The 16,570-nt window shown below is 38.4% G+C and overlaps 1 protein-coding gene across 1 annotated transcript; it reads left to right on the top strand.

The window, feature by feature from the left end:
- The first annotated feature begins 247 nt into the window (after nt 1–247).
- Nucleotides 248–601, top strand: LOC118833207 (60S ribosomal protein L34-like). Its single transcript, XM_036740585.1, has one exon. It carries the CDS (start codon nt 248–250, stop codon nt 599–601), a length of 354 nt encoding a protein of 117 aa, XP_036596480.1.
- Nucleotides 602–16,570: the final 15,969 nt, after the last annotated feature.

Below are 16,570 nucleotides of genomic sequence, written 5' to 3'. Positions count from 1 at the left end.
TTTAAAATAAATTAGGGGTACAAACCTCCCAGCCCCTACATATACAATTATTCTCTCTCTGTCTCTCTCTCTCTGTCTCTCTCTCTTTATCTCACTCTCTCTCTCTCTCACACACAGACACACACACATACACACACGCACATGTCAGCCAAGCCAGATGACATAGAAAGGAGCAGTTTCATCACAGAAGGTAGAATAGTACTTGATCTTTTCCCTCTTCCGGTGATGGACCTGACAGAAATTAAAAATGGTTCAGCGTCTGACATATCACCGTAGGCTGTCCTACAATACAGCTTCCAACAAAACTCGGCTGTCACGAACCCCGGGTAACAGAATTGTTTACCTTTATACCAAGAAAGTTGGAAAAGCACCAAAATCAGCCTGTGGTGTATGCCCAGGAAGACTTCGAGGTGTTCGTGCAGTGAGACCTAAAGTTCTTATGAGGCTATCGAAGACAAAAAAGCATGTCAGCAGGGTTTATGGTGGCTCCATGTGTGCTAAGTGCGTCTGTGACAGGATCAAGCATGCTTTCCTGATTGAGGAGCAGAAAATTGTTGTGAAGTTGTTGAAGACACAAGCACAGAGTCAAAAAAGTAAATAAAAAGGATATGTTTTTTGAATAATAAAGAAAATTAAAATTTAAAAAAAAAGAATAGTACTTGAAAACTAGGAATTCACAGGGGATGTTATCTAAATAGAAAGGCGGCAATCACCCCATGAATTGTTATTCAGTCATTGCAGTTGTGCAACTCTTTGTGACCATATTTAGGATTTTCCTGCAAGGATACTGGAGTGGTTTGCCATTTCCTTCTCCAGCTTATTTTTTTTTTTTTTACTTGCGCAAGGTTTATGTTTTATTCAGAAACTGCATCATGCTGACTTCGAACTTAAGTTCCTTTAAGTCAGGAACCTTACAGTAAAAACTGCCTTAGTACTCGAATATTAAACAAGATTGTTAAAAGCATTCATGTCGTGTGTTGAGGCTTTAGTGCAAGCTAGAACTTTCGACAAAGAAAAAAGCCAGAGAAATTTCCTCTAGCCTGATCATTCAGTTCCTTCACTAACTAACTGTTCATATAAAAGCACTAAATATTCTCTGGGTATCAGGATTGAAGTATCTTTTTTTTTCTTTCTTCAAATTTTATTCAACACCTTTTAGAAAATTTTTTTCCATTTAAACACCGATTCTAGTGCTACATTATTCAATTGATGTTCATATTATTACACAACACACCGTGCATGTAGAGAATGGTACAAGGATATATGAAAGAGTTCTTGTCCTCATAATAATATGTGGAGCATAAGGAAAGAAAAAACAAGAGAACAGCAAGAAAGTAAATATACAATTCGTGATCATATTTGTGAATGTTCATGGGCTAAATTCACCCATAAAATTGAATAGGAAAGCAAAATGGATTAGAAAGGAGAATCCAGCACTATGTTTTTTATAAGAATATCTTCAAATAAAGATTTTACAAGAATCTTCAAATAAAAGACTCATCTTTATGAGTTCAAATCTGGCCTCAGATACTTACTGGCATGTGACCCTGAGCAAATCACTTAACCCGTTTGCCACAGTTTTCTCATCTGTGAAATGAGCTGGAGAAGTAAATGGCAAACCATTCCAGTATCTTTGCCACAAAAACCCAATTAGGGTCATGGAGAGTCAGACACGATTAAAATAACAACAGTAACAACAGAGGTGGTAAAGGCCTAAAACTGAGATGGTAGTTATGTGAATGGAGAGAGGTGGTCAGATGTGATAGATGTTGTAAAAGTATAAACAACAAGTTTTGGCAACTGATTAGGTGTATGGGGTGAGGGAGAGTGAGGAGTGTAGGAAATTGGCAATTATATGAACGTAAGAGATTGGAAGAATGGTGGTGCCTTCAAAGGAAAGAGAGAGTTTTGGAAGAGGAGAGGGTTTTAGGGCAAAAGACAAGAAGATCAGGAAGAAAGCTGGAAAGAGACACAGACAAGCAGAAGAAATTTGGTGACAACAGGTTAAATTTATCATATACTTAAAAATATTTAGGTGACCCAAGGTAACACAGTTGCTCTTGGCAGATTGAGGACCCAAACTCATTTCTCCTAACTGATAATACAGGATTCTTCCCACTACCACACCTGGGTGGGTCATTGGAAACCCAACCATTGTTGGTTGGTCAAGAACAAAACCCAGCATTGAAAAACTTAGAAAGAATTTTAAGTCATTCAGCAGTGGGAAGGGCCAAAATAGGTGGCCTATTCCCTCAGAGTCTCGGGAGCTTTTACATTACACACACACACACACACACACACATATGTGCATACATACATACATATATACATATAGTTCAAACAAAGGAACAAGGAAACAATAGCTGACTGGCCAGCACAGAGGTAGTTTTCAGAGAAGACACGAAGGTAGCTTGAGATGTATAATGGGAAGAAACTCCTTGCATTCCCCCTTGGAAGTTTTTTTGGGGAAGTACATCCTGAGTTAAGCACTAAAAAAATCTGGTCTCTAAGCAGTAAGTCTAGTCTCTCAGCCATGCAGGGCTAGGTTCAAACATGCATTAAAGTTTTCCCACAGCATCAACACAAAAGCACAAAACAGAACCCACACTTCAGAATGTTTCAGGCTTCTCATTCACTCATCAAACAATTGACAGTTATGGAGGACACAAGGCAGTATGGGTGAAATGCAAAAAAATAGTTTTTACCAGGGCAGAGCCAAGATGGCCCCATGAAAACAGCGTCTTACCAGAGCTCTCTCACAAGTTCTATCAGATTCCTACAAAAAAGTGAATCTGAGCAGATTTGAGAGAGTTAGAAACTGTGAGCAGCCTGAGTAAGGCAAATTTCCAATCCAGGAGAGTCTGAAAGGCCAAAGGGATGAATCTGTAGGCTGGGAGAGCGCTCAGCATGTGGAGCCACTCCAGACAGCACCAAAGCAGAAGCGGCCATGGAAATCAACATTGGAGTCAGGCTGGGAGAAAGCTGGGCACCCAAAACTGGCAGAGATCCCCAGGCCTCCCAACACAGGACGGCAGCCTGTGGAAGCGAGGAGAGGCAGTGCAATGCTACCGGCCATGAGACATCAACTCCTGAGGCTTGCAGCCCAAAGGTATGAAGTGCGTCTTCTTGAACTTTTTTCATGCTTCTCTTGATTCTTGTGTTTGAAAGTCAAATTTTCTATTCAGCTCTGGTCTTTTCACTGAGAAAGCTTGAAAGTCCTCTATTTTATTGAAAATCCATATTTTGCCTTGGAGCATGATACTCAGTTTTGCTGGGTAGGTGATTCTTGGTTTTAATTCTAGCTCCATTGACCTCAGGAATATCGTATCCCAAGCCCTTTGGTCCCTTAATGTGGAAGCTGCCAGATTCCGTGTTATCCTGATTATTTTTCCACAGTATTCAAATTGTTTCTTCCTGGCTGCTTGCAGTATTTTCTCCATGATCTGGGAGCTCTGGAATTTGGCGACAATGTTCCTAGGAGTTTTCTTTTTGGGATCTATTTGAGGAGGCAATCTGTGGATTCTTTCAATTTCTATTTTACTCTCTGGCTCTAGAATATCAGGGCAGTTCTCCTTGATAATTTCTTGAAAGATGATATCTAGGCTCTTTTTTTCATCATGGCTTTCAGGTAGTCCAATAATTTTTAAATTATCTCTCCTGGATCTATTTTCCAGGTCAGTGGTTTTTCCAATGAGATATTTCACATTGTCTTCCATTTTTTCATTCCTTTGGTTCTCTTTTATAATATCTTGATTTCTCATAAAGTCACTAGCTTCCACTTGCTCCAATCTAATTTTTAAGGTAGGATTTTCTTCAGTGGTCTGTTGGATCCCCTTTTCCATTTGGCTAATTCTGCCTTTCAAGACATTCTTCTCCTCATTGGCTTTTTGGAGCTCTTTTGCCATTTGAATTAGTCTATTTTTTAAGGTGTTGTTTTCTTCAGTGTATTTTTCAGTATTTTTTTGGGTCTCCTTTAGCAAGTCTTTGACTTGTTTTTCATGGTTTTCTTGCATCCTTCTCATTTCTCTTCCCAATTTTTCCTCTACTTCTCTAACTTGCTTTTCCAAATCCTTTTTGAGCTCTTCCACATGGCCTGGGACCAGTTCATGTTTTTCTTGGAGGCTTTTGGTGTAGGCTCTTGCACTTTGTTAAATTTTTCTGTCTGTATGTTTTGGTCTTCTTTGTCACCAAAGAAAGAATCCAAAGTCTGAGACTGAATCTGGGTGTGTTTTCGCTGCCTGGCCATATTCCCCACCAATTAACTTGACCCTTGAGTTTTTCAGCGGGGTATGACTGCTTGTAGACTAAAGAGTTCTATGTTCCACGTTTGGGGGGGGGATGCGCCAGCTCTGCCACACCAGCACTCCTCCTTCCCCAAGAACCCCCAACCCGGACTGGGCTTAGATCTTCAGCAGGCTGTGCACTCCTGCTCTGATCCACCACTTAATTCCTCCCACCAGGTGGGCCTGCGGTCGGAAGCAACAGCAGCTGTAGCTACCCCACCTCCGCTGCCCCAGGGGCAGTGGTGGAACCGCCAACTCCTTCCACTCCCGCAGCTTTTCCCACTAACCTTCTCCGCTGTCTTTGGTGTTTGTTGGTTGAGAAGTCTGGTAACTGCCGCAGCTCACTGATTCAGGGCCCTAGGTCCCACTCGGCCTGGCTCCTGGTCTGGTTGGTCCGAGCAGCTCACGCTGGGCTCTGGTCTGCTCTGCTCCCAGCTCAGCTCCCAGCTCTGTGTGGGATAGACCTCACCCAGAGACCATCCAGGCTGTCCTGGGCTGGAGCCCTGCTTCCCTCTGCTGTTTTGTGGGTTCTGCAGTTCTAGAATTGGTTCAGAGCAATTTTTATAGGTTTTTGGAGGGACTCGGCGGGGAGCTCACTGCTGTCCAGCTGCCATCTTTGCTCCGCCCCCGGAAGTCCCTCCAGCTCATTTTTAAAGCACTCACTCTACACCCAACTCCACCCCTAGCAGCCTTCTGTTTGCCACCAGGGAGAAACAAGCTGATAGGTGAACTCCTGCCTGGGGTTCATATTGCTTCAGAGATTTTGCCACCATATATCCCTTAGTCCCCCACACCATTTGTGAGAGTGAGTTCTCTAAACTCTTCCAAAGGAAAGCAAGCTTGGCTTTTGAAGAGGACTTGTGGTACTTTTGCAAGGTGTATAAAACCCTCTGAGAGAGTAAGACTTTGAGGCCAAAGCTACTTTGCACTGGAGACAGAATAAAGAGTGAATCAGCCAGAATTATTTCTAAAAACAGTCTATTCTTACCAGGCAAGTCATCCTATAAAGTGGATTCCCAGAAACCAATGGACAAGATAGCCCTTTCCCTTTCTAGGGTGGCACTGATCTGCTACTGACATGACTTCTGGGACGTTGGGCACATGTCCTGAACATTCAGATGTAGCTGTTGTTGTAGCTTACTGGGCAAACCTTTTTCCCTGAGTTGGGATAGTGCCATTCTTCCAGATGAGGACAGGTTGAAGACCACTTGAGTTAGTGGGGTGCTCTGACTGGCACAAGGAGCCCAACTAGACAGGAATTTCCCAAATATCTACCCTATGTCCTCCTTCCTATAGTATAATGGCTCTAGTCTCAGCAGAAAGTTGAACCTCTGGATAAGAGACCATAGGGTGAGCTCCTGGGGATTTCTTTTCCTAGGACTCTGATGTGGGGTGATGGTCTCAGAGAAGGGGCTCTTTGCTGACTTGTCACTTTTTGGCCAATGGAGAATCCTGGTTTTCAGACCTCTAGAGATAAGATTCTATTCTGGGCTAGCCATCTGGTCTCTGTTAACACACTACCTGGATTCAGGAATACGCGTGTTCAGAGAATGGGGGTGTGATAAAATTGAAGGCATATGTATATCCCTGAAGGGGAAATCTGGTTTATTTTTTCTTTCCTCTAAGGACACTTGGTTTAGCTTTCAATCTGATCTACCCATTTTTGGTTCTGTTCTATGTCTTGTACGTTTTGAATTTTGTCCTATATTTTGTACGTTTTGAATTTGTCTGTGTCCGTGAGTCTATGTCAAGTTGTGAAGTGTCTATACTTTGTTTAAAAAGGGAAACTGGTTAGTTGAATTTTGGGAGAAAGGACTCCTGAAACTGTAAATTCATTCCAGGAGCTCACTCTTGCTGAAACACCTCTTCCCAATGAATGCGTTCTGGCTAAAAACCTCTGTTAAAGTTTTCCATCAGACCCTCGCGTTTGTCTTTTTCCCTGATCACAGTTAGAAGGGAATCTTTTCCTTTAGACTTAAGTGCAAAAAGGTTTTTAAGGAGTTAGCAAAAGGTGAAGTTTGCTTCAATTACAATCATTGAGATCTTTCACCTTTGTTGTCCTGTCTCTGACTGAGCCAGGGCTGCAGTAAAAGTTAGAGCAGTTAAAAACAAACTCCTCTCCTCCCAGATCAGATTAGGAGAAAATGCAGGAGAGCTGTAGGGAAAACTTAAATCACCCTTCCCCACCTGGTAAAAAGGAGGAGAAGGACAAAAATTCACAGACTGACAGTCAGTCCTGTGCCCCTGGGTACCTTCGCAGCCCATTCTTTTTGGCAAAGCTTGGAAATACCATCCAGGTCCTATGCATTCTGCTCACTCTGCCCTAGGCTCAGTAACTTCTGCAGTTGTGGGAGAAGGGCAAGGTAGATGGATTTGGACTTTCTGCCTCCCAGAATCGTCACCACTGGGATACCAGCTTCTGCTCTAAGTAACTTCACACTTCTTTGTTCCAATTGCAAAACTCTATTTTCATCTATGTTTGACCTGTTTCCTGATTTGTAAAGGGAAATAATAATGATGGTTGTTTATATTTTAGACACAACATTATTATTATCTCTCTCTGATTTAATGTAATTGTTAACCTTTGAAGTAGTTTTTGGATACCAAAATAATAAGTTGAATAATTTCTATATGTGATAAAATTTGGAACTGTTATATGTGGTTGTACCAAGTGAATAATTAATAATACTGATATTTAACCATGAGAACAGACTTTCCATGTGAAAAAGTTTTTATTATGAGAATATATCTGGTGGTTTAAAGACAAGATGAAAGATTCTCTCTGCATGGAGGTTTAGAAATTCGCTCACCTAAATTGATAAATGGGCTCTGAATTAAGGGTTGTTTAGATTCTAAAGAAAAAAAAAAGCTGGGAGAGTATGTAATTGATTATTCACTTGAAATGTTGGAGGTAGTTTGGGTCAAGATTAGGAAAGAAAGATTGAAATTGGAGATACAGAGGGTAAAAAGGAAAGAAAATTTTCAGTAAAGATTGGGAAAGAAAGAGAGAGATAGAAGCTAGAAATAAAGGGGGGTGCTGCTCTTAGCTGCCATGTGCTCCTGGCCACACCCTTCCCCCACCCTCTACATTGAAAGACTGTGGGAAGCTGAAGCTAAAAGAAACTTGTAACCTGATTGAGAATATACAGCTAAATAAATAAAGTGTATTAAAGATATTAATGTATTGATATATGTTATACATGTATTTATATATTAATGTATTAATATAGAAATACTAGAAATAATAGGATCAACAATTCCTATATGTGATAATCTGGAAATGCAATTGATGTCATCTGAAATTTATTGTTTCTGTATTTCTAAAATTATATTGTATGTCTAAAATTCTCTTAGTTTGTGTAATTTGAGAAGAGCATTATGTGATTTTAATCTGAGTTTGATATATGTGAATTGGGTGCTTTTAAAGGATGTGATGAAAATTTGGTAATTTTAAACTATCATATTTGGTTTAGAAATGTATTTACCTAGACTGAAATGAGTAGTTCAAATTTTACATACATAATAATGTTTAGGGCCTTATTACATTACTATAGTATAAATTTTGTTAAATTTGCATTAGGATAAGAAGTTGGACAATTGCTGTAACCTAAGAAATTATGGCTTCCAAGTTTTGTCTGAAAGTTCAATTGAAATTGTTTTTGCTGTAAGTCAGGTATTTGTGCAGAAGCCTTTTTGGGTTCTCTTGTGATCTCTGTCAGTTCAGGATACATTGTGAACTGTTAAAATGTGGTTTTATAGGTAATAATCTTTTACAAAGCTAAGTTTTGGACCTTAGAAATTAAAATGTTACCACTAGTGGTTATGAATCAGATTTAATTTGCTTATCCAACTCAGTAATGATCACTTGATTGGTAATTAATTAGATTCTGTTTCAAGTTTTAAATACATGATAATTGCTTGTGGTGTATTTATATTTCTAAATTTGTTATATTATGCAAATTGGTTAACATCGCATTACCTATGCTGTTAGAAAATAATTCCTATTATAATCTGGATGTTGTTAGATTTAGAATTGTACTTAATTAAGATTGTTAACCATCTAGTCATGAATTCTTATCAATCTTGTGCAAAACTTTCTGTGTAGAGGAATCCCTATGAAAAGTTTTTAAGGTTCTGGTAAACTTTGTTATAGTGATAAGGTAAATTTAATTGGGTATGTAATTATAGAAATTAAGTGTCCTCTATATTACAACACCTTTTGACTAAGGGACTTTGTAATATCTAGGAATTCTGTGCAATACTTGAGAATAGGGACATTTTCCACCAACTTAGTTAATGAACTCCAGTTTTTAAGGGTTAATTTGCTTTAAGGACAGAGAAGGAGATGTCTATCATTCTAAAACCTTCTAAATGATTCTCGTCAGAAAGGTTTAGTGAGTATTCCTTTTAACATCAGGATAAAATTTTAAACTGTTTTAAAGCAGGAAAATACTTCTGAAAATGCTCTGTAAAATCTTTTTGTATAATTTTCAGAAGGCCTGCTGAATTTCCACCTGTAAGCTAATTGGTTGACAGAACAGTAGGGGTCAGAAGCCTCCAAACCTGGCTTCCTAAAGTCAACAGAACTGATACGATTAGACTAGACTTAAGATGGGTTTGGTTTGCTAGTTTTATTAGTGAAGTCTGCCATCTGATGGAAAGGAACCCACCCTCAGGGGGAGATGATATGGCAGATCTCTTCAATCAGAAATAAGCAGGTAGTGACAAAAGGGAAGTTATCTGCCAGAATCTGTTACCATTGTAAAAGAAGTTGGCTTTGTGGGGAAAAAATGGAAAATGGGATAAATGCAAATATGTGAAATCTTGCTGTTTTTAATCAAATGACTGGTTATATTGGTACTCTTATATAGCCAAATGAAAGATAATATGGTTTCTAAAGTGTTAATGGGAATAATTTGAAAAAAAGGGAAAAGAAGTTTTATGAGATAATATTGTTTACAAATGTAAGGTTGAATCATTATCCCATAGACTAAGGCTGGGATTTAAAGTTATATTGTATTTATGTGAGATAGAGTTCTTAGATGTTTTAAGTGATAAGAGCAATTAGGTATTGATACAAATAGCGTAATTAGTTACTGCGACTAAATCAGAGACATCTTCAGTTTAGGGAAACAATTCTAGAAATGTTTTGAAAAATATTTTTGTGATGTTAAGCAAGAGTTCGAGCTTAACAATGTGTATAAGACTTAATTCTTGAAGTGTCCCTTTTCCTCCAGAATGAGTTAACAGGGACAAATCCATCAACTTGTGAGGTCAGTCATTAATCTCTTCTGTTTGTTTAAGAAGCTGGAATGAGATTCTAGTATACACAGTTATGTCAGTAAAAGTATTAAATTATGAGTTGTTTTGTCTTATGGTTGAAATGTAAAGGAAGACTGAGTAATAGGCTTGAAAGATTTGGAAAGGCAGATAAGAAAGTTTGGGGACAAATGGGAGTTAGCTGAGCCTCTCCTGTCCTGAGAATGCGAGTTTCAGATGGTTTAAGTAAGTTGGAAAAGAGTGTGAGGAAGTATTTAGAAGATGGAAATGTTATGTAGCTTAATTTGATAATTATTAGCTCAATGAAATTTGGGACAGTCCTATCTGAAGGATATTTATTTGCTATTTAAGATTTTAGGGGACTACAATTTAATATTGTTTTAAGCTCTGATTACAGGAATAGGTCACATGAAGCCAATAGTAGTATGGCTGGCATTACAAGCTGAGAACTTTAAAGGTGGATGTCTGTGCCTGGGAAACAGTTTTGAAGATGACCTTGGACATGGCCTAGGTAGGATCTTCCTGACTCTATTTCCAAATTCTGCTATTTCCTTTCTGAAAAGAAAAATCCCCACCTGATTACTCCTAAGCCCTGCTTTCAGCACCTGGTGACTATAAGATTGGCTATCAGATATGACTCATGCCTGGAATAAAACAGAGCTAAGGAAGTTCTTTCCTTCTGTTAAGATATATGACATTGTCCCTCTTTTCTTTCATAGCAAATTCATATTATCAAGAAATTTTGTAAGCACGATGCTAAATCTGTTAGGTAATAGATGGATATTGAAATATCTCTGAGTTATTATGATAGGATGCAGGAATGAATAGCTTACAATTTTAACCTATGTTCATGGCCAAATAAAACATTGACATAATATAGGGATAACATCCTCCAAAAGGGGGAAATGATTAGGCAAAGCAAATAAGGCAAAGATATAATGTGATAAATGTCTAATAAAAGGAAAGGGGATAGCGAATTTTGAAAAAGGCAATAGGACCAGATTGATTCCCCTAAGAATACAGATGTGTATAATTGGCTCCAAAATTTATCAGTCCTGGAAATTCAAGCTGATAAGTGTGCTTGGTAATAAGATCTTAAATTTGGATGTTAGCACAAGTAAATTGTATAAGATAGTAGTACAAGTGAAATTATATCTCCTTTGTAAAGTATCTATCTGATAATTTTAAAGGGGAAGATGAGTTCAATTTATGGTTGGACCTTCATATTTTAAAGGATTCTTATACCAGGTACAAAATTTAGAAACAGTAGATGATGTATGAACTGAAATACTCTGAAGTTTCAAAAAGGAGAGCCAAATTTAAGTGATTGTAGTGAGCTATATTAAGTTAGAGTTGTCTGAGAATTTCTAGATCTGAACCAAAGAAGCAGAACTCTCTTTTACTATCTAGGGACCAGATAATTACAATTAGGCATCTGGGATTCAAAAAATACTGCTTTGAATGGACATTGTGAATATGTAACTGTAATTTAAAGTTACTTTGTATACAAAATGTGCAATTAAGTGCTGGAATTAAATCAGAAACATTTTTGAGCCTTGTTAAGAATGGTTTGTGGATTATTTTGTAACTGCCATCAAAGAGACATAGCATGGCTAAAAGTTTATGATGTTATATGTACTGTGCTACTGGGATACGAGGAGTTTAATGTTAGTCAATATCATTAATAATGATTGCATTACTTTGTATGGTTCATGTTTAAGTTTTCTTGGTTATCTGATGTGTAAATGAAAAACATGTGACATGCAAATCTCCCCCTCTATAGTGCACCATCTAAGTAGTTTGGTCTGTACCTGACTCAATGTAATTGTGCAGTTTTGTGAATTATGGGAAAACTTTATTGTAATTGTTTGAACTCAGCCCTGCATGGCTGGGACCTATGTTGTGTTTTTTTTTTCTCTCAATCATCAAATCATATGTGTTTTGGGAACTCCTGCTAGGTGTATATCGACTCGTTGATACTTCTGTCACATCTGAGAACTGCCCCTGCTCCTGAGTGGACATCTGAGCCCATAGGAGACCTTGCCTTGTGGTTCCAAAGAGCCTGAAAGGGACAGCATCAAACGCAGACGGCTTTCTCACAGGATCCAGAACCAGAACCCGAGCAAGGACCTGTTTTTTCCTTTTCTGAGTCCTTGGGTTCCCAAGACTGTTTTCCTGAATTTTTAGTATTTTTAGCCATTATGCTCCCTCTGCTTGTTTACAATTAGTTTACAATTTCTGCCCATCCCTGGGGATGTCCAAACACAGAAAATAAAAAAACCTGACTCCACCTAGATGAGAATTTTTAGAACTTCACCCCTGAGAAAGATAGAGGTTTTTCCATACCTTAGTTGGTCTTCAGGTGAAACCTTCAGTCTGCCTTTGACCAAAAGGGGGAAATGTGGAATGTTTTATGCCATTTTGTATCATTTTTAATTTCAACCAGACCCAGAGCCTGAATTAAAGAGTAACTGGAAGAAGATCCAGGACCTGGGCTTTTTTGTTCTCTCAACTTTGCTCAGGAAATACCCCTACCTCTGTCAACAAGGCCAGATCAGACTTACTTAAGGACATTTTTTTCCCCTGTTAGCCATTAAAGGATGAGACCCTAATCCTGAGAGGAGTACCTCGCTTAATATTTTACAGGTATATACTTTAACTGACCCTTGTCAACACTCTTGTCTTTACAAACTTTTCACTTGGTATGTTGGTGAAGGGAGAGCACAGGCTTTGGGAGTCCTAACCCAGTCCTTAGGACCTGACCCCAAACCAGTTGCCTGTTTTCAAACAATTAGACTCCAAGGCTGCTACAGCCACTCTAATTGAAGAAGCTTCTGAATTTCTACCTGAGCCTTGCCCTCTATTGTTACTATATGCATGCCTTCAGTTACTTCCCAAACCCCTGCTTTACAAGATGCGTTTAGGGAATTTTTTACTGCAGACCTATGCACCTGAGACCAGCCTAAGCTGACATTGAGTGATTTTCAGGGGACCAATGTCCCCCTGGCCCACTACCCTGCTAGCGTTTTGGCTGGCCCCATCATTTTATTGATCCTGGACGTAAAAATAGGTCCCTGATTACTTTCTCATATCTCAAACCTTATTCATTCTCATGTAAATTCTGCCCCTGTCTTAGTGGCCCAAACCTCAGGCGCTCAGGATCAAGTCGTTCCTTTTTCAAAGATTTGAATAGCTCCATAAAGAAGTGGGAAATGTGATGCCTAAGCAGCCAGCTATCGCTAGAAAAGCCCTGCCCACAGCCCCTAACTCAAAACCCCAGTTTGCATAAGAAAAACAGACTGAGTTTGTGCCGTTTGGCGTTCAGCAAGTGTCTTTTGGCCCCCAAGACTTTTCTAAGGAATGTAAGCTAATTAACTAGAAAAAGCCTGATGCCTAATGGTCTTCTTTTGTCTAACTGAGTGGGCTCAGAGATGTCTCTATCTTGTGTCAACAGACTAAGCTGGAGCATCCCTTGGTCTGTCTATGGCCATTAAGGATGAAAGCCTCAGTCCTAGACATTATATTGAATTATATGACTTCTGCCTTATCTTGAGCCTACCATGTTGTTGGACACAGAGATCCTGGGTTGTAATTTCAGTTGACACTTTGTCAGCTCTCTGATATGTTGTATTTACAATCTATTCAGGAGGTTCCTTTTATCATGGTCATAAAAGTACAGGCTTGCTGAGCCTGCAAAATAACATATGTAAACTTCAAGAGATAATTAACCACTGCACCCTGTATTTTCTATATAAACTACTTCTTTACCCCAACCCGGAGCCATTCTGATCTGGGTTGATCTGCGAATGGATGCCGGCTAATAAATTCTCCATTTAAAACTTATACTCTGTGGAGTGTCTCACTCGCTCTTGGTATAACACCTGTTTCTGTGCCTGCTTCTCCAGGGATGCTTAGACTTCGGTTTTTACTTGGCCAACCTGCCCGCCTAGGCACTTGTCTGGAGGGCTTGGGCCTTGAAGGGAAATAGAGTGGGGTGGCAGGGGGCAGGGAAAAGCCTTTGAGAACACTCCCTCCTTAAATGGAAGTTTTCTCTTCCCTCTTTCAGTCCCTCCTTTCCTTCTTTCATGAGCTTGGCCTTGGAAATGGGGAGAGAGGAGACAGTCTAATTTCTTGCCCTCCCGTTCTCCCCATCATGTCTTTTGTTTGGCCACATTTAATTTAGTGGTATATTGGTTTTTGATCTAGCTTCAACCAGAACCTCCACAAAAAGGGCATTTCCATGTATGTTTTTGTCAAAAGAAAAAGCACACTGTCTGTGAACCTGTGGGTCTCTGTGATTTACAGACTGAAAGAACAGAGTTGTTTTAATTTGCAGTTCTCCAATTATGAGGGATTTGGAGCATTTTGTCATATAGTTATTGATAGATTGGATTTCTTCCTTTGAAAACTTCCTGTTCATATCCTTTGAGCTCTTGGAGAATGGCTCTTAATCTTAAAAATTGAAATCAGTTCCATATATATCATGCAATGCAACATCAATTAGAGAACAGTGTTATAAAGATGTTTTTCCTCACTTAACTGTTACCCTTCTATTTTAACTGCATACATTTTTTGTGTACACTTTTCAATTTTATAAAGGCAAAATTGTCAATTTTATTTAATGTAATCCATTTTGTGGCTTGTTCTGTCATGCCCCTGATCCATACCTGTGAAAAGTCATTTCCTCCTTGCTCCTCCTCCACTAATTTGTGAATGATTCCCCTTTTATTCCTGTATCTGTTTGTAGTTTAATTTGATATGTGGTGTGAGGTGTTGATTTCCTGGCAAACTGCTTTTCACTTTTCTCATCTGTTTTTTTAATCAAATAGTATTTTTCCCCTGCTCCCTATAACTCCTTCTTTGACTATTTTCCATATAGTTTATAAAATAATTGCTCTTTAAAGTTTGATAGAATTTACTAATGAATCCATCTCATCCTGGGGACTTTTTTTCTTAGGGAGCTCACTTATGGCTTGTTCAATTTCTTTTTCTAAAAGAGGATTATTTGAGCATTTTATTTCCCCTTCTGTTAATCTGGGCAATTTATATTTTTGTAAATATTCATCTATTTCACTTAGATTATAAGATTTATTGGCATATAATTGGGCAAAATATCTCCTAATAATTACTTTAATTTCATCTTCATTGGTGCTGAATTAACTCTTTTCTTTATTGATACTGGTAATTTAATTTTCTTTCTTTTTTAAATTAAATTCTCCAGTTGTTTATCTATTTTTTTTTTCATTTAAAGAGCTCCAAGTTTTATTCATTAGTTCACTGGTTTTCTTTCAGTTAATGTTGCCTTTGATTTTTAGGATTGCCAATTTGGTGTTTAATTTGTGGAAAATATTATACTATTTTATATCATTTTTAATTTCAACCAGACCCAGAGCCTGAATTAATGAGTAACTGGAAGAAGATCCAGGACCTGGGCTTCTTTGTTCTCTCTAAACGTTTGCTCAGGCAATACCCTTACCTCTGTCAACAAGGCCAGATTAGACTGACTTAAGGACATTCTTACCCCTGTTAGCATTAAAGGATGAGACCCTAACCCCAAGAGAGACTACCTTGCTTAATATTAACTGACCTTTGTCAACATTCTTTACAACCCTATTCCATTAAGGAAAATCCTCTTCTTGTATCATGGTTAAACATACACGGGGGTCATAAACGTGAGGTAATACAGGCTTGCTAGGTCTGCTAAAATAAGGTATATAAGTTTTCTCATTGCTTTGTTCAGCTAGCCAGAGCTTGTGCTCTGACTCCTTGTACGTACAAGTAAGCTAGCTTAGCTATGCTTTAAGGGAAAATAATAAACAACATGGATTTTTCTATCACCTAGCTCTGTTGTTTCCTTCAACCAAATTTTCAGGTTTAACAAATTGTAGCTTTTTAATTGTTCTTTTTTGAGTTTTTTTTTTAATTTCATGCCCAAATCTGCTCTTTCTTTATGTTATTGATATAAATTTTCTCCTAAGTAGTGCTTTGGCAGCATCCCATAAATTTTGGTATGTTGTCTCAGTGTTTTCATTCTCTTCAATGAAATTATTGATTGTTTCTGATTTGTTCCTTGATGCACTCATTCTTTAGAATTAGATTGTTTGTCGCTATTTAGTTGATTGGAGCCTGAGGCTTCTTGATCCCATTATGGGTTCTCTTGGCTAAGATACTGGAATGATTTGCCATTTCCTTATCCAGCTCAGTTTACAGATAAAGAACTGAAGTAAACAGGGTTAAGTGACTTGCTCAGGGTCACACAGCCAAGAAATGTCTGATGAGGCTGGATTTGAACTAAAGTATTTCTGACCCCAGGGACAGTATTGTATCCACTGTACCATGGAGCCACCCCAGATATTTTCAGTGTTCACTCATTGTAGTTGTGTCTGACTCTTTGTGACCCCATTTGGTGTTTTCTTGGCAAAGATACTGGGGCAGTTTGCCATTTTCTTCTCCAGCTCATTTTGCAGAGGAGGAACTGAGGCAAACAGGGTTAAATGACTTGCCCAGGGTCAATCAAGAAGATGAATCTTCCTGATTCTGGCTCTATCTATTGCACCAATTGACTTTTGATGTGTGGTTCCATGACCCTTTCTGAATATCATTTTTATTGCATTATAACCTGAAAAGAAAGCATTTCATATTTCTGCTTTTCTGCATTTAGTTGTGAGGATTTTATACCTTAATATTGGTCAGTTTTTGTGAAGCTGCCATGTACAGCCAAAAAAAAGGTCTTTCTTCTATCTCATTCAGTTTTCTCTAGTTTATCATATCTAAATTTTTCTCAAAGTCTGGTCATTTCCTTAGCTTCTTTCTTGTTTATTATATGTTTAGATCTATCTACTACTGAGAGCCAATGTTGAGGCCCCCCACCAGCATAGTTTTAGTGTTTATTTCCCCCTGTAGTTCATTAAACTTTTCCTTTAAGAATGTGGATGCTATGTCATTTGGTGTAATATTGATATCACTTCATTGTCTGTGATACCATTTAGCAAAATGTAGTTTCATTT

The sequence above is a fragment of the Trichosurus vulpecula genome, assembly GCF_011100635.1.
Source record: "Trichosurus vulpecula isolate mTriVul1 chromosome X unlocalized genomic scaffold, mTriVul1.pri SUPER_X_unloc_3, whole genome shotgun sequence".
In the NCBI taxonomy this organism is placed as follows: Eukaryota; Metazoa; Chordata; class Mammalia; order Diprotodontia; family Phalangeridae; genus Trichosurus; species Trichosurus vulpecula.
This window is presented reverse-complemented; position numbering and strand designations above follow the sequence as displayed.

Excerpts from the sequence above, each read along its gene's own strand:
- LOC118833207 (XM_036740585.1), top strand. The coding sequence starts at position 248 with ATGGTTCAGCGTCTGACATATCACCGTAGGCTGTCCTACAATACAGCT.